Source organism: Octopus bimaculoides, chromosome 10 (assembly GCF_001194135.2).
Source record: "Octopus bimaculoides isolate UCB-OBI-ISO-001 chromosome 10, ASM119413v2, whole genome shotgun sequence".
In the NCBI taxonomy this organism is placed as follows: Eukaryota; Metazoa; Mollusca; class Cephalopoda; order Octopoda; family Octopodidae; genus Octopus; species Octopus bimaculoides.
Genome location: NC_068990.1, coordinates 94,393,500 through 94,420,841, shown reverse-complemented (window position 1 = coordinate 94,420,841; position 27,342 = coordinate 94,393,500). Strand labels below are relative to the sequence as shown.

Sequence of the window (27,342 nt, the reverse complement as noted above, 5' to 3'; positions counted from 1 at the left end):
CCAGGCCTCTCACATCTATTCTACAATGTTATTCTAAAAATAAGCAATCACATCATGAAAATCTCTTAGCTACTAGATAATACATGGTTAATTCAAAATAATGTGAATAAGTATTGCATTTGTGAATAATATGAATGCTAAAGCTTTGAAGGACAGAATCTCTCAGTCCATGATCACAGAAGAGAAACCATTGAGAGAAGGATGTCAAAAACTGTATAAGTGGATGGGAATGGTTGTATCAACAACAAGAGAACTAGCAGAGGTAGTAGTAGTAGTAGTAGTAGTAGTAGCAGCAGCAGCAGCAGTAAAAGTTGTGTAAGTAGTGGTAACAAATATAGTAAAATCCTGAATCCTATATATATACTGGCCTTATCTTTGACCAGTTGCTATGGAACTGTCAATGTATGGGTCACATCATCATCATCATCATCATCGTTTAACGTCCGCTTTCCATGCTAGCATGGGTTGGACGATTTGACTGAGGACTGGTGAAACCGGATGGCAACACCAGGCTCCAGTCTGATTTGGCAGAGTTTCTACAGCTGGATGCCCTTCCTAACGCCAACCACTCAGAGAGTGTAGTGGGTGCTTTTACGTGTCACCCGCACGAAAACGGCCACGCTCGAAATGGTGTCTTTTATGTGCCACCCGCACAAGCCAGTCCAGGAGCACTGGCAACGATCTCGCTCGAAAATCCTACAGGAGCCAGTCAGCCGGTACTGGCAACGGCCACGCTCAACAAAAATGTTTATAGCAAATAATAAATCATTACCATATTTAATGGTATATATAATGCACTTTTAGCCATGAAATGTCTTGAAAATTACCCCAAGGTCTGTATGTGAAGCTGGGCTTCAATGCACTAAAACCTTTTTTTCCCTGAATATGCCCAGCTGAAATTGAAGTGCTTCTAGAATGATCATGCATTTGTTAATACAGTAAGTGAAGTGAACGTTTTTGCGTATTTTTGAATGGCAAATATGTGTGTTCCACATAATTGTTTATTTGAAAACAACAAATGTAAAAACAAGTATGTAATTTCTGGAAAATAAGATATCCAACAGGTGCTTTCTCTCTCTACACTGAATACTTCTTTAAATTCACAAATTGTAATTTATATTTTTCAGTTGAAAGTTGTTGATGAAGAAAAATCCAAAAAGGTTTACGAAGATATCATGAAGCGGTTAGACAGACTTGAAAATGAATACCTGCCTCAAGTTAAGATTGACATTGCAGAAGTGAGTCAATTTCTCACCACTTCAGCCATGAATTCTATAAAAAGAAATAATGCATAAGTGTTGCTATTCTTTCTAATAATAATAATAATAATAATAATAATAAAAATAAAAATAAAAAATTTTTTAAAATAAATTTAAAAAGAAAGAAGTTTAAACATCTTTTCAATTCATTTCCTTCCAGCTGAATTTTGGTGAAGTGAAATTTTATGAATCCAAGAAACAGAAAGTGGTTGTAAGCAATACTGGCCAGGTGAAGCTTTCTATCTTAATTATTCTTTGTTCACTCATTTTCAGTTTGATTTTCCCATATTAGCACAACGGTTTGAGTAGGGGAAGATTTAAGGCTACTCTGCATTATATTTGAGTGAATTGGGATGGATGAAGTGACACCAGAAAGCCTCTGATATAATTACTATAATTTTATTGTATATGTTACCATTCCTCACCACTTCCTCCCTGACCCACTCCAATTTTCCTTCCCCTGCTCCCCACTTTCCAATTGAGATTCTCCATTGACCATACCTCTAATTGTGTCCTTCATTCACTGCATTCACCTCTATCTTCGTTTCTGTCCATCTGCCACTAACCTTTCACACTCTTGCTAACTTACCCATCCACTCTTCCTGGCCCTTTCTCTCTATTCTCTCTTACCTCCACCTTGACCGTACACCCTGACATCTCTTTCTCCCTTTCCAGCTGGTGTAGCCATGTATCTCCTCGACAGTATGGCACCTGTCCCTCTCTCCCATCACACTTTAACCTCTCAACACATGGCACAAAGCCACCCCTGTTGATACTACACCTCCACTCATTCAAGGGGCCTCATTTTGCAGGATGCTTGGTGACCTCACTAGTGCTAGTACCAAGTAAAATAGTTGGTGTTAGCTTTGGCATAGTTTCTGTGGCTGGATGCCCTTTCTGTCGTTAGAGCTTACTGCAGTTCTCTGGCTTGTTGGAACCTGTCGAAGCATCCAACCTGTGCCTCTATGGAAGATGGACATTAAATGATAATAATGATGATGACTCCTTAAACTCTTTGAAACAAAATGACCCTTTTATTTCTTTTATTAGGGGCTAGTTGAATTTGAGTTCATTAAAAAGTTAAATGGAGACAGTTATTGCAAGCCCTGGTTGAAGATTACTCCATATAAAGCATTTATTAAGCAAGGTAAGAAAACTCGTCATTATCTTTTTCACTTTAATGTTCTTTAATCATCTTTATCACTGACCTCTTCATTTTAGTTAGGTCTCTGAAGTCAGAGCCACCTGATTTTTCTTTGTGCCTTATTACAATGACCAAGTTGATCTTTCAACTTGTTGTGTTTGTGGTAGGAAGGAGAAACAGTTAATACCTTCAAGATATGTTCCATGTTAATTTCTATTCCAAATACTAGCTTAATAATGACAAGGGTTATAATGACAAGACCCTAACCCTAAATTCTTTCTTATTTTTAAAATTAATTGAAACAAAATCAGTGTATTTCAGCAGAAAAATGGTAACAAAAGAGTTAATAATTGGTACCTTTTCTTTCTACGTTGCAGACGGTATGCAAGAGGTGGAGCTAGAGGTGTATGTTGATGAAGAAACTGTTTCTAAACTAAACAGTCATGAAGATAAAATTGAAGACATCTTGGTGCTTCACCTTATTGGTGGCAAAGATTGTTTTATATCCTTTTAATAGCTTTTATTGTTGGACAACATAACATGGTAGTAATAAATAGAAAAACAATAATATGTTAGTCAAGTTATAGCCAATTATCAATGGTATTTTAATAAACAGATTTTATAGGTCTAGCCAAAACTTACAGATATTGTAAGCAAATTTTTTCTAGATACCAGCGCAGACATCATCATGTGGTTAAGAAGTTCACTTGGCAACCACATAGTTTTAAGTTCAGCCCCTGCTGCACAGTATTTTGAGCAAGTGTCTTTTACTAGAGCTCCAGGTCAGCTACCTTGTGAATTTGGCTGACAAAAACTGTATCAAACCATGTCATATATATGTGTGTTTGTTTGTGTGTACCTTTGTCTAGACATCACATGCTAATTGTAAATGAGCATCACTCTCTACCAGCAAGGTTGTTTGTTTCCAGTCCTTGGTCATGGTGAAATATTACTTTGCTTAGAAATAGGTGAAGGTTGGCAACAGGAAGTGCATGCAACTGTAGATATTCTGTCTGAACCATGCAAGCATGAGAAAGTGGACATTACACATGCTTGCACATGTGTGTGTGTATGTGCCAGTGTGCATCATACATGTTGGTTTATTGATTGTTTTAGGCATGTGGCAGTAATCTTGACATATAAACAGCAATGTCCCCACCCACAATGAAACAATTTCCAGATGCACAAATGTAAACACACACACACAGAGAGGCTTATTTCAGTTTCCATTTCCCAAGGGTTTAGTTAGTTGGTAGAGTATAATTACTTGATGCATTGTGTTAGTTTTATTGCATGGTATCAGTTCCCCCTTGGAAAACAGCTTTTCTCTACATTTTCAATATCTTTAAAAAAGACCAAGTATGTTACAACTACTTATTATTTGTCTTTCAAAGACACATTATAATGTTAATAGTTATATAAGAATGAAAGATAGACAAAGGTGTGTGTTGATAGATATAAAGCAACTTAAATACAAAAAACGACAGAAGTCCAAGGGACATTCACAGTTAATATTATTAGGTTGACGCTCAATGAAGGTAAAAAACGTTATAGAACAATAAACATTCTTCAAGATAGTCTTTCATCAAATACTGGAAGAGATTCCAAAGAGAGACAAAGGAAGAGAGGAAAGAAGATATGAAAAGAGAGCCGTTTGTTTGACCCCTAACCCTATAACTACTCATTATACTAAGGAGACAAATAGGGGAAAATAACTCCTAACACCTGTTGGAAATTTTCAGCTTCAAAAACCACAATTCTGTAATGATTCCATTACAAAGCAGAAACGAGAAACAGAGCAAGAAATCAATGATGTCTCCCTTGTACAGGGTGGGGTTGCTGGGAAGTTTCTGGTTTTGGGTAAAAGAAAACACAAGAATCAATTGATTATGACTTTATGCAACATATTCCCCTTTCAGATTCATATACTTATTGCAGTGGTCCTTCAGTTTTTCTAAGCCCTGTAAAAAGAATTCAGGAGGTCGGGCCTCCAACCAGACCTCTGTAGCAGCAATCACTTCTGAGTTGGAGTGAAATTTCTTTGCTTTGAAATGTTTCTTCAGTTGTGGAAAGAGGGGATAATCGGAAGGGGCCAAGTCAGAAGAGTAAGGTGGTTGGTCTACCAATTCGAAGCCAAAGTCACATATCTTCCTTCATCTTGCAAAAAGAGGAACTTCATGACCGCCCGTGCTTCCATTTTACCAAAATCCACTGCAGGAGATGCCATCATGTGTTAAATCTGCAAAAAAGAGAAAGATGTATTGTATACCATCGTGATTTTTGCATATCTTTTCCTAACTAGTTGTCCTGCCTCCCTTGTAAAGGTAACAGTCTACCCTTTCGTGACACCCTTGACGTATACTCTTGACAGTTTTGGTGACATTGTTTCTTCTTTAACTTATATACATCACAGTATCAGGTAATTTCATTCCAACCAGCTTTGGATCTTCTATAGAAGCTCTTATTCAAATGCAACAACCAATCCGAGAAGTGCCTGTGGCTCAACTAATAGATTTGGTGAGTTGTACTTTAAAAAAAAAAAATCTTTCAATGTGTGTGGGGGGGGTCTTATCTTTCTCCATTTTGTCTTGAATTGTCTTGGAATTCCTTCAAAACAGTCACCGTTGTTCACATTTCTTTTCATGTCAGACACAGCTGACTACCACTACAAAAATCAACTTACAACATGTAATACTGTGATAAAGACGTTCACAATTAATCACATTTCTGAACACCAACCATTTTTTTTTGTTTTTGTTTTTGCTTGCTGAGTCTGGAGGAAGAAGCAAATAGCTATGACCAGTGAAATTGATTGTTGTGATTGAACTGTTGCAAATCAATAACTGCAGAAAAGATATGAGCTGAGAGAAGATTTCAGAGATTGGTGGGGAGGAAGGATTAGAAATAATGGGACTGAAGAGATGTTGAGTGACAAGTGGGCCAGTTGTGCCTAAGTGAAAGAGGTACAAGCCAGCTCCAGAGAACAGAACCCATTATAGTCTCAATAGAAAAGGTACCAATAGGAAACAGCACATCTGGGGTGGGTCTCTAAGTGATTGAGTGCTAATCAGTTGAGTGGCCTTTCTAGTATGAATGATATAATAAATACCTTTTTTTTTTTGTTGTTGCTTTTGGAATATGGAACTAAACACCTGAATTTATTTGATAGAAGAGAGTGGGGTGGGCTCCTGCCAATAACTTGAGGGAATTTGTGAAAATAAGATTAACAAACACTTTGACCTTCATTACTTCGTTTTATGAATGAAAAGGAGGAAAAAGAAAGATCTATATTCACTGTTCACTTCTATTCTCATCTCAACCATCTGTCATTCTCCTAAATTTACCCATCTAGCCATTCCCAATTCTCAGTCATTCTCTTTTTATCCACCTTCTTGTATCTTTAGGGTACACCTTGGCACCTCTTCTCCACCATCTTTTCTTCTCCCTTCCTTGCTGTGGTAGCCATCTATCTTATCTACAGCAACACCTCTGTTCTTGCCCTTTCAACATTTGGTGCAAAGCCACTTCCTTCAATATTGCACCTCCACTCTGCAAAGGGATTTTGTCTTGCAAGCTACCTCACTAGTGCTGGGGCTACCAAAAACGTACCCAGTGCACTCACTAAAGTGGGTTCACATTAGGAAGGATATCCAGCCATAAAAACCTTGCCAAAATACACTTTGGAGTTCAATGCCGCTTTCTTGCTTGTCAGATCCTGTTAAACCATTCAACCTGTGCCAGCATGGAATATGGATGTTAAATGATGATGATGATGATGATATTTAGATGAGAATTAATATAAATGGGAGGTGGGCATCGTTTGAGAAAGTGATACATGTGACATTCTCAGTGTTCAATACATTCAATTTTTACAAGTTACTTTAATATTGTTTGCACTTTTTATTCAGGAACAGCCAGGTAGTTTAAAGGATGTGGATATTGCTGCCACAGGAGGTCGGTTGTATGCAGTCCCAAAGGAGATTTGGCGTTTAATTGATCATTTGTTTAAATATGGTCGATCACAGGTAAGAAAGCTATCCTGGCAGCTTTTTTCATGACTCATTGACTGTAATTTATAAGATTTACAACAAAGGAGTTGTCAGTTCAAACCATGCTATGGCAATTACTACTCTTCTTAACTGAAAATACAATAATTTGCTCTAATAATCCATTTTCAAATATCAGATTTCTATCCGATAAATATAGAGCCAATGATTTCACATAGTCAAAACTTAAACCAAGGTAGGTAATGACAACTCCTAGATACATCAGACAATCCATATATTACAGTCTGACTACATTTTTTTTATCCATCCATTCATTACATCACCATACAGCTTTGAAGAGATGTCCTGCTGAATAAGAAAGCTTTCAATTTTGCCATTCTATTTTCTTGAGGTAAACAGATGTGAATTTCGATTCAAAGCTAATTCCTATAAAATGTTGTTTTTTTTTTGTATAAAATGTAAACTTCCACAAAGCAAACACTTTGTATACATTTATACTTCGTATAATCTTATCATTTAGCTTTTCTTTGTTTCAGTCATTGGCTTATGACCATGCTGGAGCACCACTTTGAAGGGTTCTAGTTGAGCAAATCATCCCCTGGACTTATTTGGTATTCTGTTAGTTCCTTTTGCTGAACTGCTAAGTTATGGGGACATAAACCACTATTGATGTCAGGCATTGTTGGGTGTGGTGGGGACAACCACAATCTCTCTCACACGTGTGTGTGTGTGTATCGACTGGCTTTTACACAGTTCCTGTCTCCCAAATTCATTTAGAAGGCACTGGTCAGCCCTGAAGACATTTGCTCAAGGTACTGTGCAGTGGGACTGAACCCAAAACCACACAGTTGCAAAGCAACCTTTTAACGCCACAGCTTTGCTTGGGTCAGCAGCCACACCTGTGCCTGTATATTTCTTCATTGTTTCTGCATTTTCTTTTTCTATGCTGGCATGGGTTGAATGAGAGTTGTTTAGGCCTAATCTATTTTCGTTCCATTAGTCTTCAAACAAAATGAAGCCCCTGAACTGCGACACATAAATACCGTCACTGTTTTTGTGCCACAGAGACAATGGGGTCTCACACACACACAACTGGTTTCCATACAGTTTCTGTCTATCAAATAATTTCACTCTCAAGGTCAGCCCAAGTTTGTATTGACCCTTCGTAGGCTGGCAGAGTTGGAATTACACTAAAGGCCATTAGGGTCCCCTTTTATTTTTGCACATTTCTACACTATCCATAAAGTAATATTTGTTTGCACCTACTACACTCTCTGAATGGTTGGCGTTAGGAAGGGCATCCAGCTGTAGAAACTCTGCCAAATTTAGATTGGAGCCTGGTGTTGCCATCCGGTTTCACCAGTCCTCAGTCAAATCGTCCAACCCATGCTAGCATGGAAAGCGGACGTTAAACGATGATGATGATGATGATGATGTATATATGTGTGAGTGCATGGTACAGAACAAGAAATTTAGCACTTTTTTATAGTTTTATAAATTATACATAAAGCACTAAATATAAAATAAAACAAAAAGAATAAAAGAAAAAATACATTGATTTGTCGTTCATCGGAATATCTGAAAAAGGAATAGGAAAGAATAATTTCACAGAAGGCCAATGGGGTCCAGTTGGACCCCAATGACCATATTTGATGCTATAACATCCATAGGACTGGGAATTTTTAACTCCAAATTTGTATGTGCCTACATAAACTATTGACAATAAAAGTCATGAGATATAAAATCATTTAAATAAAAAAAATGTAAAAGTTGCATAACTTTTAAAATTTGCTGGGGTCCCAAGGGACCTCCACCGGCCCACGAAGGGTTATACATACATTTGTCAAGTGAACTACAGATCTGCCTACATGGTAAGAAGTTTGCTTCTCACCCACATGGTTTGGATTCAGTCCCACACCATGGCACTTTGGCCAAGTGTCTTCTATCAGTGTCAGGCTGACCAAAGCCTCATGAGTGGATTTGGTAGACGGAAATTGAAAGAAGCCTATCATACATGTGTATATATGTATTATGTGTATGTGTGTATCTTTGTCCACCACTTGACAACCGATGTTGGTGTGTTTACATGCCCGTAACTTAGAGTTCAGCAAAAGAGATTGATAGAATAAGTACTGTGTCAATTCATTCAAATAAAATTCTCCATGGCCATGCTCCAGCGAAGCTGCAGTCTAATCACTTGTGAATTTATGATGCCAAATGTATGATGTAATAAAAAATTGGTTAAAATATTCAGTTGAAAAATTCTCATCTTTTTTACAGGAAGACCTTTTCAAACAAGATGGCCTCAATACTGAAATTTACCAAATTCGAGATTGTCTTGATGCTGGTGCTCCTGAGAAGATTCATATCCTTTTAATTAATACCCTAATCCCATTAATCTTTTTGTTAATTTTCCTATCAAATGTTAATTGAATAAAATGGGATGTTATTACCATTCCATGCAATAGCTGTATAGTGGTTGACTGAAATTTTTCAAATTGTCTTCAGAAGGAAATTCAAAGCCTATTCTGTTTTTCTTTGTTGACATTAAAATCATCACAAAAATGTTAAAGCAAAGAACCATATTGCATTGTTTTGTATTCTTATCATCATTATTTTAATGTTCACCTTTCAATGCTTGCATACATCAGATGGAATTAGTTGAGGTAGATCCTTTTCTACCACTGGATGCCCTTCCTGTTTCCAGCGAAAGTATTATGATTCCCCGGGACCATGTTTTTCATGGAAGATATTGCTTGTATGACAAGGATACTTGTTTATTAGTATCATATGGTACTAACCCCACTCAACCTACATGCACAATGGTCTTCTCAAAGTTTCTGTCTACTAAATTCACTCACAATGCTTTGGTGAGTCCAAGCTATAGTAAAAGACACTTGCCCAGATGGTCAGAAAACCAGCTTCTCAGCCACACCTATCTTAATTAGATACGAGGACCTGCATCTTCATTTCTCACCATCTGTATTGTGGAATCGCACAGGTTTTAAATGAAATGAAAAATATATTTTATTGTATTGTACTGGTGCAATAGACATCAAAGGATTGAAATTGGGACTTTCATGCCAAGGGCAAGAGTAAAGTAAATAGCATTTTTATGGACATGTAACCAAACTGTGGTTTTCCAGGAACTTACTGCCCATGTCAACTTGCTCCTCTTAGATTTAACAATTTTAATCAGTTTCATACACTCTTTACAAATGCCTGTTTTTTTTTTTTTCTGAGTCATAGATTCTGGAGAAATCCCTTTCCTTTGCAAATACAATATTTAAACATCTTGAGATATTGAAATTTATAACTTGTGTATAACAAATCTCTTGATAATTAAATTATTGAAAGAGCCAGGCTGGAAGTCTCTGGATGGGAAATAGAAATGGATAAAAAAAGATAGTTTTTGAGGCTGTTTCAAGTCTCTCTTCTTTTGTAGGCCACTAAGTCATCAGCCATGCCAAATTGTAGAGAAGTTAAACATGTTTTAAAATAATATTTCTTTGACTGCAATGTAGCTGGTAGTATCCATTCTGTGACCAGTGCTTTGATATTGTTCCTGAGGTGTCTGCCAGAACCTGTGATTCCTTGTAATGTTTACCACAAATGCCTTCAAGTCAGCAACAACTACAATTTTTCTCGACAAGTAAGAAATTTGGTTTTGAAAATGTTTAACATTTCCAATGTTTTTGTCTCAGTTCTTGTTAAAGTAATTTTTATATACATGTGTGTCAGAGAGAGATTACGAGATTACACTTTTATGTATGTTTTTGTTGTTCATGGGAAATGAAAAGAGGTTCACCTGCCTCCCTCTCGTCAACACTTGTCTAGCAGTAATCTCTCTGACGATCCTGCCCTTCCCCTGTCACCCAATATAAGCAGCTGCTATCTGACCAACCTGGGAGCGAATTCCCTAACATCCATTCACGATGCCTCCGGCAAGCAAAAAGTGGCTGGTACTCGCCTCTCTCCTCCCACTTCCCTTCTCATGCTTCCTCTTCTTTTGGCTCATCCCCACACGCCCTCCCCCCCAATCTCAAAGATGACCTCCTCACTTCACCCACCCACCTTGTACGTTGTGATCTTCTTAAGCTGGGAACCTCATTCTCTTCCTCTTCTCCACAATCATCATCCAACGAACCATCAATCCTACGAACATCTAAGACGTGACACAGCAATCCATCCACAGAAATGTTTTTGGAATTGGCAGCTGTCACCATTCCTCTGTTCCACTGAGTTGTGCAGCTTACCTTTGGCAACTTGACCCAGACTTCATTTCACACCTCCATGAAGACAAGCCCTCTCTCTCTTTCTCTCTTCCACAAGGCATCCCAATGGTTTACTTGGATGCTGCCATTCATATTTGAATATCACCCTATGTGGCATGGACTCTTCGGCCTGTCCTGATCGGGGCAACCTGTTGTACCAGAATACTGCTTCCAGCGGTGAGACATGTGTCCCCTTTCCGCTGTGACCTTGATCGTTTGATGATGTCTTTCCACAATCCCATTTCCACTCGGCCTGTATTCCGCTCTGAAAAAGCAGTGCACTTTCCACCTTGTTGTCCATCAGCAATTTGTCCACAGCGCTCCGCTCTAAAAATACCTTGTTTAGAATACGTGCCATCTTGTCTGCAGTGCCTGCCCTCAATCCCCACAGTCAACCATTGAAAGGTACGTCCCCTGCCAGTCATCTCCAGTTGTGCTCTACCAAGATGTTTCCCTGCTCATGCACACCTGGAGCAGGGTTGATGGATTGACACCTGTCACAGTTCCTGACCACTTTTTTGGATGCTCTGTCAATCCTCCTGGCGAAATACAGTGCCCTACCCACCCCCGGCTGGTGCATGGTATGATAGTTTCCTTAGTTCGGAGTCAGTTAACCAACACACCAATGCTACCCTTTTCTTCGATTCTTCCCCTAACCCTTTTTCACCCTGGTTAGAACATCTGCCTTGTTTCTCTCTTGGCAGCAGTCAACAAACTGCAAAACAGTCTGTCAGCAGCTGTCTCCCCACCTTTTTTTTCTCCTTTTTCCACACATCAAAAGCATACATGGTGTATGTTTACATTTTTATAACTTCCTCTAACGGTTAGGCTTCCTAATATTTAAATTTATTTCGGTCATCATAAGAAAAAAGTTGAAATGTATAAAATGAAAAACCTGACGTTTTTTTTTTTTCTCTTTCGAAGCTGATTTTTTGTATTTTTATTTTATTTTCTCATCAGGTTCTTAGTTCAATTCCTGAACATAATCGAACTGTCTTCAAGTACATATGTGCATTCCTGCGAGAGCTCTTAGAACATTCGGAAGCTAATAATTTGGATCACAAAACTCTTGGTGAGATTTTTTTATTTTTCATTATATTGTGTTCTGACTTGGTATCCAACTGAGTTTGGTGACTTTGCCTTGTTTAGTAAATGTATTTGTATTTTGTTATTTTCTACAAATAACAGTTCTTCTAATTTGCATACTGCTTTGTTCTGCACGTGGACTTTTGGGTTCTGCTTTAATCAACGAGTCTTTTTGAGTATCGATTGCTCACATGTTCACTCCGTTATTGCTGGGTGGGCCTTCACGTGGATAATTCTGTATTAAAACAACACATTAATTTTACTTTCCTCCTTAAAACCCAAAAACCCCTTCAAATTGCCCTTCCCCTCTACTTGCAAGTATGTCTGACTGGGTAACATGTACCATGCTTTTGTCTAGTGTTTGCATTATCCAGAGCTGTCACTGACACCCTCCTACCTTTGTCCCTGTGGAACATCAAGGATGTGGCAGTTGGAAAAGAAAGACGGTGCTGCTGCACCAGCAGTAAGGCTGATATTCATTCTCCTTGCTCAGGATCATCTCGTGCTACCCCCATCCAGGAACTCAACCCACCATCTTACAGTTCCAACCCATCTAGGCCACACATGCCCTTCCCCCATGACTGAAAATACAACTAACATACTCTATTAACATGACAAAATTTGTTTCATACTATTATTTCTTCAATTCAAACCTTTTTGACTATTAGTGGGATCTGTGAACACAGATGGTTCAGTGGTTAGGGCTTTGGCTTCACAATCAGAAGATCACCAGTTCCATTCTTGGACACAATGATTCTTTGTGTCCTTGAGCAAGATACTTCATTGCTCATCTTCTCAGCAGAAAACACAAAGCAACTGACTCTCTCTCTAACACTTTTGATGTTTTACTAGGACATGAGTGAAAGGCTTAATGCCTGCTCACAACTACACAAGAACCCAAAACAATTAGCAAAAGTAATGGTTAATGTTAGTTTGGTTTTAGAAATATGAAGATGATACACTTGTCATGGCTGGATCATGCACTTCTTAGGAAAGTGTACATCATTAATTCAACCTCTGACTTTCTTTTTCTCAGCTTTCTCACCCCTTCTTCCTCCAGCCCCAATCTATAAACCCCTTTTCTCTGCTGTGTATACACAAAGCCTACTTATTTTAACTGTAAAGTTTGATTGGATCTGAAATCCAACCTAATGGGAGTAGACTCTTAAAATTTTCTCAATTCCTTTATATTCTCGAGTCTAGTTTAACAGCTTTTAAAGTTGAACCTAACACACACACATAAAACTAGAACTAATATAACATCATTTCTCTTATACTGAAAATTGTTATTGATTTCTTCTGTGCTTATCAAAATATCCCTTATAGAATGTTTATAAAATTTGATACCCCTGCTACCCTGAGAGTATAGAGGACTAATGAGTGTAAAAGGGACACAAAATTATGATCATATGTTTTCATTAACTAGGGTTTTAATGAAACACTCTTTCCAATAGATTACGTGATGTTCTATAATGTTAAACATATAATTAATTCAGCATAAAGACATTACTTTTCTATTTCCAGCCTCCATTTTTGGCCACCTGTTCTTACGTCCACTCAAGTCGGAGAGGAATTGTCAGGCAGACACAGAAAAGAAAGCTATGTTTGTATTCCACTTTCTTGTGAATGAGTATGATGAATGAACACCATCACAGCAACATCATCATACCACATTTAAGGGGTTTCTTTTTAAATAGTGTATTATTATTATTATTATTATTATTATTATTATTATTATTATTATTATTATTGTTGTTGTCGTGTGTGGCAGGTGAGGTGGAATGGTAAGATGCTGATCTCAATCACCCTTTCACGCTTGGAACAGATTCACAGGAATCACAAAATATTCTTGAGGAAAGACTTTAAACTTCACAACTTTCCTTTAAACTATAATTTTAAAATTTCAGAACTTTGTAAGAAGTTATTATCATCTTGATTCTTCAAAGAGGTGCAATGCCAAAATGTTTAAAACATTGAATTCCTAGCACCTGCTTCACCAATATCTTATCTGACAGCAAGCAGTTATGTTCTTGGGGGGATAACACATAAAGCTTTTGGCTTAAGATTTCATGCTTATATTTAAAAAAAAAGAAAGAAACAAAAAACAAACCATTATCATCATCATCATCATCATGAATATCATCCTTTCAGGGCTTTCATAAACTGTTGTGTGAGATTCCCCTCCCCCGCCCGTGTCAGTTATTTACCAATGGGAAGATGGCTCTGATCACAAAACATTTAACCTGTGTAAAAGACTTGTTTTTAATATGTGTGTGTGTGTGTACCTCTTTTATTAATCTGTTTGTTGAGTGAGAGACTGGAGACTGGTGTGAATGTTTTCAATATTACGTCTGTGATCCTTTCTGCTTTTGTCTGCCATTCCCAGTTCTTCTGTGGCTCAAGACGTTGCAGCTATTCACACACACACACACACACACACACACACACAAGACAACTAGAACTAATATTCCCAGAATTGGTTTTAAAAGTGGGGGTAGAGTACATTCCTAATATTTAGTTGTTTTTTTTTTAATAGGGGGTAAAAGGCAGCAAAGTTGGCAGAATCCTTTGTGCAAACAATATGCTTTCAGCTCTTCATTTTCTGAGTTCAAATCCTGCCATGTCAACTTTGTCTTTTTATTCTTTCAGGGTCAATAACTTTAAAGTACCAGTTCAGGAGTGGGGGTTGGGGGTTGGGCTGCAATCAACTTGCCTCCTCCTTTCAAAACTTGACTTTTTGCCAAAATTAGGAAGAAATATTTAATGGTGGTGTGAATTGTGTGGTTAATTGACAGACTCGTTAGAACCTCAGATAAAATGCCTTGTGGTATTTATTCGAACACTTCATGATCAAAGTTTAAATCCTGCTGGAGTCCACGTTGCCTTTCGTCCCTTCAGTGTTAATAAATGACCAGCCCAGGGGTCAAGGAGATTGTCTAACACCATCAAAATTGCTGACCCTGTTCCTATTGAGTGAAGTATTTAGCGTGGTCCCCCCTTCTCTGGTCTGGAGTTCAAGTCCCAATGTTTAGCTGTTTCCAGTCAGACTGTGGCCATGCTGGGGCACTGTCTTGAAAGATTTACTCTAACAAATCAACCCCTGTACTTTTTTTTTTTTATAAGCCTGATCTCTTTTTTGCTGAACCCCTCTAAATTACATTATAGAAACAACCAATACCAGTTGTCAAACGGTGTTGGGGGACAAACATACAATGGGCTTCATTCAGTTTCCATCTATCAAATCTACTCTCAAAGCTTTGGTGTGCCTAGAGTTTTAGTCAAAGACCCTGAACCAAGGAGTTATTACAATGGCGTTGAGAAGCAAAAGTCTCAAGGAAAGGGTGAAAAAGCCAAATTCCAATCAAGTGCTGAACTCATTGGTTACATCTTCCTTGAAACTGTAGTCTTGTGTCTCCAATAGAAATCCTTTATTATTAGGAGTGAACAGAAATGCTTAGAATTTCTTTCAGTTCTTTACATTCCTGAGTTCAAATTCTGAAAGGGTCAACTTACCCTTTTACTTTTTTTTCAGAATCAAATAAATTGAGTGTTGGGGGTTGATGTAATCAACTAACTCCCTCCTACGAAAACTGCTGGTCTTGTGCCAAAATTTGAAGCCATTATTAAGAGTAAGAGGCAGAAATCGAGCATCAAATTATATGTGAACACACACACCTTGCTATACTTAGTTGCATTCCTTTGTCTGCTGCAAAGTTTAGTTGGATCTGAAATCCAACTTAATGGGAGAAGACTTACACCACCTTGTCTGTGTCACCTTGTTGCAGGCAGTGGATTAACAAATAAAGCAGATTAACTCTAGTTACGTCCCTTTACATTCAGATTATTGCCAGGTTGTCAACTTCTTGACTTTTGTCTGCTGCTTGATAAATACCAGTCATGCGCTCAGTTTTATTCCCCAAATTCATGACTGAGCTTATTTGGTTGTGCTGTAATACAGTTGGAAGGTGTATAATTTAGGTTTCCATACAAATGAAATTCCTTCAGTTACATTTAAATAAGTGGCAAGGAGCAAGAACCCCCCCCCCTCTTCCCACCATCATTAAAATCTCAGACTTGATGTATAATATATATAAAATTTTGCTAATTAACATCTCTGGTGGCCATGTGGTGAGATTGAGTTCAAACTTGATATAATCTCTTGTAGGAATTACTTCAACCAGGGACCTAATGCTGTCAAGAAAGTCATCTTTACTTATTATTAAGAAGTTTTATCACTAATTCATTATTAGGGTGGTGGATTGACAGAACCGTTAGTGTTGGGCAAAACTATATTTCTCTTTATATTCTGAGTTAAAAATCCTGCCAAAATCAATTTTGCCTTTCAGTCCCCTGCAAGTCCTGGCCATGGAATGGTTAGAGTCTTTGTAGTGAATTCCTTGGCCTTTTATCTAAATTAACTGAAGGTCCATGATGATGGCCTACGAAACTTAAATGTCTTTCATACTTAAGAGATTGATTATAATGATACCAGTGATTTATTCTGGTATAAATTATATTCACTATCTTCTTTCCCTTAAAATTAAGTTTCTGATCAAAATTATTCTTTATAAATCAATGCCAAGAGGTTATGGGAAAGAATGAATGCAAGAGAAATAAATGAGAAAAAAATATAAATTATCAAAGTTCAGGAGAAATTTCAAAAAGTTTCCTGAAATGTCTACACAGATGGAATCTAACTGTGTTGTTAGATACTTTGTTGGTAAAGACTTTAGATATTTTTTGTTCAAATCATCTTAGAATGGGAAAGTGTGAATCGGTAGATGTTAAACGATGACCAGCTGAGTGATTAGTTTGTCGTTAACAAAATGTTATTATGTCTGCCGGGTGGGGAGGGGAATCTCTCATCTTGATATGAGACTTGGACAGCAATATATACTGGACAAGAGAGGCTTGTTTACCATGACCATCCTTTCAAGGATTAATCTTCCCATCTTTAAAAAGGACAATGAAGTCATTTCTGTTGTCACTCATGCATTTAACCTTCACTAACATATTTATTTAAATGTTCTTCTTTTGAGCCCATGTTGATTACAAAATGGAAGAAAAACTATTTTGATTAAAAGAACAGTAAAAGTGAACAGCTTTGAAATACTTCCCAACCTCTCTATTCTCTGAACACATTTCACTGTCAATGAATGATTTTGTACATAGTAAAAAACATATCTTGTGAAACTGAAGCAGTTTGTCATTGTGTGTGTTGAGACACTTGTCCAAGCATCTATTTTCAGACACTTCAACAGTTTCTCAATTGATATTTATTCCTTTGAATAACAAGAGATGGATTTTAATATTCAAAAGTCATTGTTTGTAATGGATTCTGTTAAAATTGAAAGTGCAGGGTAAACTACATGTGCCAAGCATTTTTTCTGTAGCTAAATTAAAATCTGAACTAACACAACTGCTCTGTGATTATAGATATATATATCAGAAAGACTATGTTTATAACATAGACACTCGGTGCTCCCCTCTTCAAGTTGTAAGCTTATATCCTACAGCATGTATTGCTGTGATTATTCAAAACTTATTCCAGGTTGTGAAAATTCAGGACAGGGCTTCCAAAAGTTACTGAAGACGAGTTTGATGCTTTTAAGACAAATTAAAATACACACACACACACACACACACACACACACACACACACACAAGCTTGTTCTTAACAGTCTTGAAAATTGCTTTCTTAAAATGTATAAGCAAGCTTCTGTTTGGCCTCACTTTATATATATATATATATATATATATATATATATATATATATATATATACACACACATACATATATATATACACACACATACATATATATATTCACACACACACATATATATTCACACACACATATATTCACACACACATACATAGATAGATATGTGTGCAGCTGGCTAGAAACTTTCTTCCCAACCATGTAGACTCAGGTTCAATTCCACTGCACAGCACCATGGTTGTGTAGCTTCTATACCCTCCAGGCTAACCAAAGCCTCAAGTGGATTTGGTGGACAGAAATTGAAGTCTGTCATATCTATTCATGCTTGTAAACAAGCATCACTGTCATACAAGTGGTGTTCATTGTGAAAAACATGTCAGGTCATGTATTCCTCTTGCTTGGAAACTGAAAGGGTTGCCTCAACAAATTTTCATCTGACCCAAATGTGGACAAGTAGATGTTAAATGACTGTATGTATGTGTGTGTGTGTGTGTATATATATATATATATATATATATATATATATATATATATACACACACACACACATTTTCCTGTTTGTATCAAATATAATCCAAAACATGAGTATATATTTATTAACTGGAGCCAGAGCAACTCAAGTGCCAAGAGTTTCATGCATTGGCACTTATCAATGCACAAAAGACAACCCTTGGGTCACTAAGTTCTGCCAATTAATAAATTAATTATATGTGCATACACACACACACACACACACACTTTCATTGTCTAAAAAGTTAGACTTCAGGTTGTATCACAAAACTAGCAGCAATATACAGTGTAGCTGCCTGTATACCACAAAAGCACTAACCCAGTCACAGAGGCCATGTTTAAAGCATACATGCTGTTAAGATCAATAATTCTTGCATTAACAAAAAAAAAAAAAAAATTACTCGCAGATGGCAATAAAAGTATTCCTTGAAACAAATGTGTCGTCATCATCATCGTATCCGCTTTTTCCATGTTTAGCATGGATCAGATGGAATTCAGTGAGACAGGTTTGCTGCAGCCTGATGCATTTTTTGTCACCAACCCTTTCCAGGCAAGCTCTTCCCATCCACTCCTCATCACGAGATGTTTAAGGGATACTGGAAACGAAAGACACCATATGATGATGGTGACATCACATGTCATCAACTTGTGATTGGTCAGCCTTAGAAGACACCTGCCCCCAGATGCTCTGCAGTAGGACTGAACCTGAAACTCTACTGTTTGGAACTTAATAAAATGACATTAACACTGCATCCTAGAAGCAAAAGTAAGTTGAGTAACTCGATTAACAGAAGGAAATATTTCTAGATGGATTCCAACCCATGCTAGCATGGAAAGCGGACGTTAAATGATGATGGATTGCTTCAAACATATTTGTTGAGTAACAATGCCTACATCTAAGCTCTTTCTTTTTTTTTTAAATGGTTGTATGTTTTTTTTGTGGGTCCTATTTTAACAGCCATTTTCTGGTGGAAAGTGTTGCAATATATAAGGACCCAGTTTCTATCCCAAGTTGGAGTTATTTCAATTGATTTAAAATGTTCCTCAGAAGTATATAATCATAAACTTTGTTTCCTTATAAAAGTGCAGGTTTTCTGTTTGACCATTCAGCCTTGATAATTAATTTGAAAGTAGACAGGCTTCAGACTGACTTATCTTTCTCCTGAAGATTTCTTTCCTCATAAGAAAGAGTGACAAAGCTATCTGTCTGTACTCAGGTTACCCAACAGATTTTGGGACATCTCTTTCAGTTATATTAGTACAAAAAAAAAAAAAAGAACTTGAGAAATATTTTGTTTGGAAAATAAATATTTCTATTTCTAGATCACTCTATTGCTCTTAGTCATTTAACTGCTATTATTGGTATCCACTCCTCCCAGTAGCACCAGAAAATGCTTCAAGTTTTTATGGTTATGTGGAAGTGGACTAATGAGACAGTCCTATCAAAGAATATGCCAAAGAAAACAATGCACGATGTACATGCATGTAGCTCGTTAATCAAGAGAGTATTCTAATCACTCAATTAGATTGCATTTTTCATTTTTCTTTTCTACAATGACTTATTAGCTTCATTAAGAAAGCAGAACTTTCTAGAAGTATCTTTTAGTTTAGCCTCCCCTTTAAAAACCAGATATCAACATTTAATATCTCTGCCCTTTAAACAGTTGTCATTCCTGCATTTTATTTACTTTAAATCTGTGGTTTTAACCTTTGTAGCTCAGCAACAAATTATTTCTAAGAAAAATCACCCCCACCCCCCTAAAGCAACCAGCACCACCTCCTTGTCAGCTCACATTCACCCTCCAAAGGGGTGCTACTATCCCGGTTAAGAACCACGCTTTTAAATCTTAATGGAGAATTTAGTATCAATTTAGATTTAAATGCAAACCAATTCACTCTTTTTATAAAGTGAAACTACCATGACAGAATAAAGTGACTTGCTCAAGGCCAGAATCTTATTGCTCTCTTGAAACACCAACAGCAGCAGCAGCAGTAGTAGTAGTAGTTGTAGTATTTCTATTCACTTCATTTAAACTTCACAAAATGATTTGGGGGAAGAGAAAAAAAAGTCACAAGTCCTAAATCAGATTTTCTCGCATCTAAAAACATTTCACTTAAAACGTTACTATCATTATCCCAAAGGATAATAAACATGCTCAATTGTAATCTAACTCTCTCCAAAGTTATTTCTTTTAAATTATGGTAACAAAATAAAATTATTCAACTGAATATTTGTACCTTTTTTTTCTTCTTGTTATCCTTCTTGCACAATTCGTCCAAAACTATCCGACAGATTCTTTAACCTTTCTTATCAACCAGATTTCCTTTGAAATGCACTGCTTTTGTTTCAACTAATTTTGAAAATGAAGAATTTTTTTAACATAATGCCATTATTAAACTGTTCTTTTTATCTTAAATTGAACATGAAATTTTGACGAACAGTTTTAATTTAGAGTCACTTAAAAACAGGAAGTTTGTATCATAGAATCAGGAGCAGTTACTTAAAAACTTTTACCTTTTCTATTGCCTCTGTTCTTGCAAGCTTACGGGGGGGTCTGGTACATCCACCACTGTTCCCCCTCCCCACTCATCTACTTCTCTTTCCACCTCAACCTTTTCTATACAACCCTCTCAAGTCCCCTCATACCTGCAAACGTTGACTAACAACAGTTTAAACTTGACAACTTTCAGCAACATGAAACTCAGTCAGTCAGAAGTTTCTCTCACAAACAATGCTTCCTGTTACTCAATGATCAGAAAAACTTTTTTAATCTTTTTTTTTCCTCAGTATTGCCTCTCCTTATATGGAGTTTTATATGTAAGTAGTACCAATGAAATAAAGCATGTCTGGTTATAGAAACTAAGATCAATACTCCAATAAATTGTTAAATCAAGAAATGATTCATTCATTAGGAAATTTGTTTAATATGTTTGCTTCTTGTTTAATTAGAATTTTTTATGTCCCACATTACAGCATAATTTTCAGTTGAGCGTTTATGCTTGAATACTGACATGTATAGTTAAAATATTCTAAAATAGTGTCATTAATTTAGAGATTATGGTCTTGATTTGAAGATTAAGATTGAAGAATAATAAATCAGGCATTACTTTCCAAATTACACAAAGTTAAAAACTTGAATATTTCTGCATTCTTTATTTTTTACTGATCCAACTCTAAGACTAACTAAATACAGCCATGAAGACTATTTTAAAACCAATCAGTCCAGTCTATTTCAACCCTTTTGATAACAACCTGCCTGAAACCACCCTAAGTTCCACAATATAAAACTTCCCGTTTTAAAGACTTCCATCAAAATTTCAAGTTTTATTTGTGTTTCAAACACTAAATAAGACATTTTTATTAAATTCTTCATTTCTTTTAAAATGAACTGAAACAAATAAAATAGATTTTAACAGAAACCTAGTAACAAAAGGGAAACCACTTCAAAATGCATAAAAGTTGAACTAAGACAAATATATAAAGATCCAAAATTGAGATTTTACTATATATATTTTTTTTTTCTTTCAATTATAAAGAACACTCAACCTTCAGATCATAGCCCTGCTACATTTTACCAATAAATCTATATTAGCTGCAAAATTATTCTATTTTTGGTTGTTAATTATGGGATTCTGTTAGCAGCAGTATACCTCAAGAGTTACAAGATCAACTTTTCTAAGGAGAGACGTATTCAGAGATAATGCAACTTTTTTATTTCTTTTAGTAAAATTTAATTGGTTGAAAATTTAGAAAATATCTCCACATCAAGAGTTAGAATTGACTTAAATTAGCTGTACATTACACTTACATAATGATAGCATTTAAAATGGTAATTTAAGGTCAGTTAAACAATATCAGGTTGCTCTTCTACTACTGAGAACATGTAATCCAGTACAACCTGTTGCATGATTGGGTCACTGACAAGTAAAAAGGCAAGCTTGCTTGGTGATGATGGTGATTTTGGACACACTATGGGTGGAGGAATACAGCAGTGTCACCTGCCATCCAATGAAGTCAAGGATTGATGATGCTCAGTAGTTGTAATGAAGGCAATCTACAAGGTAAGCTAGGAAACGCAAATGTTCCGCAAGGACATTCAACCAGCTGATACCATTTTTCTCAGAAGAAGATAAAAGAAAAGACAATTTCATCTATGGCAAATAAAGTGAGTTAACGGTTGTATCCTACACCAGTTCCGCATAACCAGCCCCAGCCTATTCAAAATTATCTGATGCCAGTGCCGCCTTGACTGGCTTCCGTGCTGGTGACACATGAAAAGCACCACATAGTGCTTTTTATGTGCCACCAGCACAGACGACACTCAAGGGGGCGCTGGCATCAGCCTCGTTCAGATGGTTCTTTTTATGTGCCACCAGCATGGACACAACTCAAGGCGGCGCTGGTATCAACCTCATTCAGATGGTGCTTTTTATGTGCCACCAGCATGGACGCCACTTAAGACGGCGCTGGTATCAGATGGTACTTTTTATGTGCCACCAGCATGGACGCAACTGAATGCGGCGCTGGCATCAGCCACCTTCAGATGCTGTTTTTTATGGGCCACCAGCATGGACGCAACTCACGTTCGTTCGTTCATTAGTTTGTTCGCTCCTTCGTTGGTACGTACGTACGTACGTTCGTTCGTACGTACGTAATTACGTTCGTTTCTTCGTACGTTCGTTCGTACGTTCTCTCTTACGTATGTACGTACGTTCGTTCGATCGTTCCTACATACGGATATATATACGTTCGTTCGTTCTTTCGTTGGTACGTACTTTCGTTTGTTCGTTCGATTTTTCTTTCGTTCGCAGGTGCGTACGAACCTTCGTTCGTTTGGTCATTCGTACGTAGGTACGTACGCACTTTCGTTCGTTCGGTCGTACGTACATATGTACGTACGTTCATTCGTTAGTTCATTCTTTCGCTCGTTTGTCCGTACTTTGTATGTACGTACCTTCGGTCGTACGTACGGATGTATGTACGCACGTTCGCTTGATCGTATGGACATACGTTCTTTCGTCTGTTCATTCGAAATTTCTTTCGTTCGTTCGTTTGTTAGTTCGTACGTACGTACGTTCTTTCGTTCAATCGTGCGTTCGTTAGGTTGTTCGTTTCTTCGTTCGTTCGTACGTACATATGTACCTACTTACGTACGTTCGAACAAACGAAAATAATTACGAACGAACGAAGATACGTATATAAGTACGTACGTACGTACCAACGAAGGAAAGAACAAACTAATGAACGAACGTACGTACGAAACAACGAACAAACGAATGAAAGAACGTAATTACCACGTACGAACGAAAGAATTAACGAATGAACGACAGAAGGACGAACGATCGAACAAACGAATTAACTGACAAACGTAGGTACATACGAACGAAGGTACGTACGTAAGTAAGAACGTACGATCGAACGAACGTAATTACGTACGTACAAACGAACGAACAAACGTATGTAGGTACGTGTATAAGTACATACGTACGAACGAACGTAAATACGTCCGTACGTACGTACCAACGAAGGAACGAACATACAAATGAACGAACGCACGTACGTACGTAGGAACGAACGAACAAACGTATGTACGTACGTACGAAACATGAAAGAAACGAATGATAGAACGTAAGTACATACGTAAGATCGAGCGAACGAACAAATGATCGAAAGAAGGAACGAATTAACGAACAAATGTAGGTACATACGTACGAACAAGCGTACGGACGACGGAACAAACGAACGAACGAACGTACTTGCGTACGTAGGAACGAACGAACGAACGAGCACACGAAGGAGCGGACGAACGTACGTACGAAAAAATGAACGTACGTATGTACGAACGAAAAAAATGAACGAAAGAACGAACGAATGAACGAACGTAGGTATGTACGTACGAACGAACGAACGAACAAACAAACACACTAACGAACGTACGCACGTACGTACGAACAAACGTAACAATGAACGTACGTATATACATACGAACGAACGTAGGTATTTTGTACATACGAACGACCGAACAAACGTACGTAAGTAGGTAAATATGTACGTACGAACGAACGAACAAACGAACACATTAACGAACGTACGCACATAAATACGAACGAACGAACGTACGATTGAACGAACAAACGAACGTACGTACGAACGAAAGAACTAACGTGCGAACGAACGAAAGAACTAACGTACGTACTTACGAACGAACGCAATTTAGGAACGAACGTACGTACATACGTAAGAATGAACGTACGTATGTACGAACGAACAAAGGAACGAAAGAACGATCGAACGAACGAATGAACGTACGTAAGTAGGTACATATGTACGTACGAACGAACGAATATACGAAGGAACAAACGAACGAAAGAACGAACGTTGGTACGTACGAACGAACGAACGAACAAACGAAAGTACGGTCGTTCGTTCGTTCGTACGTATGTACCTACGTTTGTTAGTTAATTCGTTTGTTCGATCGTTCGTCCTTCGTGCGTTCGTTCTTTTATTCGTTCGTACGTACCTACGTTCGGACCTACGTTCGTTCGTTCGTTCGTTCGTACTTAGGTACGTATGCACGTTCGTTCGTTCGTTCGTTCATTCGTAAGTACGTACTTACTTATATACGTATGTACGTAATTACGTTCGTTTGTTCGTACGTTCTTTCGTTCGTTCGTTCGATCGTTCGTTCGTACTTACATACGTACGTACGTACTTTCGTTCGTTCGTACTTACGTACATACGTACGTACGTACATTCGATCTTTCGTTCGTTCGTTCGTAAGTACGAACATTCATTCGTTACTTCGTTCTTTCGTTCGTTCGTTCGTTCGTTCGTTCGTTCGATCGATCGTTCGTACGTACGTACGTTCATTCGTTCGTACGTACGTACGTTCGCTCGTACGTTAACTCTTACGTATGTACGTTCGTACGTTCGTTCGTTCGCTCGTTCGATCATCCCTACGTACGGATGTATGTACGTACGTTCTTTCATTCGTGCCTAAATACGTACCTAAGTACGTTCTTGCGTTCGTTTGTTCCTTCGTACGTACGGTCGTTCGTTCGTTCGTACGTATGTACCTACGTTTTGTTAGTTAATTCGTTTGTTCGATCGTTCGTCCTTCTGTCGTTCATTCGTTCGTTCGTAGTACTTACGTTCTTTCACTTGTTTGTTCGTTATTTCGTACGTACGTACATATGTGAGTACGTTCGTTCGTTAGTTCGCTCGTTCATTAGTTTGTTCGATCATTCCTACGTACGGATGTATGTACGTACGTTCGTTCGTACGTACGTTTGTGTGTTCGTTCGATCTTTCTTTCGTTCTCACATGCGTACGTTCGCTCGTTTGACGTTCTTATGTACGTACTACGTACGTACGTACGTTCGTTCTTTTATTCGTTCGTACGTACCTACGTTCGGACGTATGTTCGTTCGTTCGTACGTACGTAGGTACGTACTCACGTTCGTTCGTTCTTTCGTTCGTTCGTTCGTTATATGTACGTACCTTCGGTCGTTCGTTCGTTAGCTCTTTCGTTCGTTAGCTCTTTCGTTCTTTTGTTCCTTTGTTTGTTCGTTCCATCGTTCGTTCCTTCTTTCTTTTGTTCGTCCGTTCGTTCGTTCAATCGTTCGTTCGGTCGTTCGTACGTTCAGTCTTATGTATGTACGTACGCACGTTCGTTCTATCGCTCGTTCGATCATTCCTACGTTCGGATGTATGTACGTTCGTTCGTACGTACGTTCGTTTGTGTGTTCGTTCGATCTTTCTTTCGTTCGCACATGCGTACGTTCGTTCGTTTGACATTCTTATGTACGTATTACGAACGTACGTACGTACGTTCGTTCTTTTATTCGTTCGTACGTACCTACGTTCGGACGTACGTTCGTTCGTTCGTTCGTTCATTCGTACGTAGGTACGTACGCACGTTTGTTCGTTCGTTATATGTATGTACCTTCGGTCGTTCGTTTGTTAGATATTTCGTTCGTACGTACGTACGTACTTTTGTTCGTTTGTTCGTTCGTTCTCTTGTTCCTTTGTTCGTTCGTTTCATCGTTCGTTCCTTGTTTCGTTTGTTCGTTCGTTCGTTATTTCTTCTGTTCTTTCGTTCATACGTACGTACTTACGTTCTTTCATTCGTTTGTTCGTTGTTTCAAACGTATGTACTTACGTACGTACATATGTGCGTACATTCGTTCGTTCGTTCCTACGTGCGTACGTTCATTCGTTAGTTCGTTCGCTCATTATATTGTTCGTTCCTTCGTTGGTACGTACGTACGTTCGTTCGTACTTACGTACGTAACTTCGTTCGTTCGTACTTTCATACATACGTACGTACGTTCGTTCTTTCGTTCATTCGTTGGTACGTACGTAAGTACGTACGTTCATTTGTTACTTCGTTCTTTCGTTCGTTCGTTCATACGTTTACTCTTACGTATGTACGTACGTACGTACGTTCGTTCGTTCGTTAGTTCGTTCGTTCCTTGATTTCGTTCGTTCTTACGTACGTACGTACGTTCGTTCGCTCGTTCCTACGTACGGATGTATGTACGTACGTTCGTTCGTTCGTTTGTTTGTTCGTTCGATCTTTCTTTCGTTCGCACATGCGTACGTTCGTTCGTTTCTTCCTTCGTTCGTTCGTTCGTTCGTTTGTTCGTTCGTTCGTACGTCCGTACGTTCGTTCGTACGTACATGCGTACGTTCGTTAATTTGTTCGATTGTTCGTTCGTTTGTACGTACGTACGTACGTACATACATATGTACCTACTTACGTACGTTCGTTCGTACGTTTGTTCGTTCGGTCGTTCGTACGTACATACATACGAACGTTCGTTCATTCACTCGTTCGATCGTTCGTTCGTTCCTACTTTCGATCGTTCTTTCATTCGTTTGTTCGTTCTTACATTCATACGTTCATTTCTTTATTCGTTCGTTCGTTCGTACGTACGTACGTTTGTACATACTTTCTTCCGTTCGTCCGTTTCTTTGTTCGTTCGTTAGGTCGTTCGTTCGGTCATTCGTATGTACGTTCGTTCGTTCGTACATTCTTACGTACGTACGTTCGTTTCTTCGTTCATTCATATATATGTACGTACCAACATATGTACGTACGAACATACGTAGTTCGTTCGTTCGTTCGTTCGTTCACTCATACGTACATACGTCTATACGTATGTACGTACGTTCCTACGTTTGATCGTTTTTTCGTACGTTCGTTCATTCGTTCGTACGTACGCACATACGTACCTACGTTCGTTCGTTCGTTTGTAAATTCGTTCGTACGTACGTTCTTTCTTTCCTTCGATCATTTGTTCATACGTACGATCGTTCGTTCATACGTATATACGT

General features: G+C 37.9%; 1 protein-coding gene across 2 annotated transcripts in view; it reads left to right on the top strand.

Moving 5' to 3' along the window:
- Positions 1-20,231, top strand: part of LOC106875100 (inositol polyphosphate 5-phosphatase OCRL) — an 81,758-nt gene extending 61,527 nt beyond the window's left edge. For both annotated transcript variants that reach the window (XM_052971391.1, XM_052971392.1), the window contains 10 exons: positions 1,128-1,238; positions 1,420-1,488; positions 2,310-2,406; positions 2,781-2,907; positions 4,812-4,920; positions 6,312-6,428; positions 8,691-8,775; positions 9,935-10,062; positions 11,645-11,756; positions 13,295-20,231. In XM_052971391.1, the coding sequence (XP_052827351.1) occupies positions 1,128-1,238; positions 1,420-1,488; positions 2,310-2,406; positions 2,781-2,907; positions 4,812-4,920; positions 6,312-6,428; positions 8,691-8,775; positions 9,935-10,062; positions 11,645-11,756; positions 13,295-13,413 (1,074 nt within the window). In that variant the 3' untranslated portion in view covers positions 13,414-20,231. The remainder of the gene's footprint in view (positions 1-1,127; positions 1,239-1,419; positions 1,489-2,309; positions 2,407-2,780; positions 2,908-4,811; positions 4,921-6,311; positions 6,429-8,690; positions 8,776-9,934; positions 10,063-11,644; positions 11,757-13,294) is intronic.
- Positions 20,232-27,342: the final 7,111 nt, after the last annotated feature.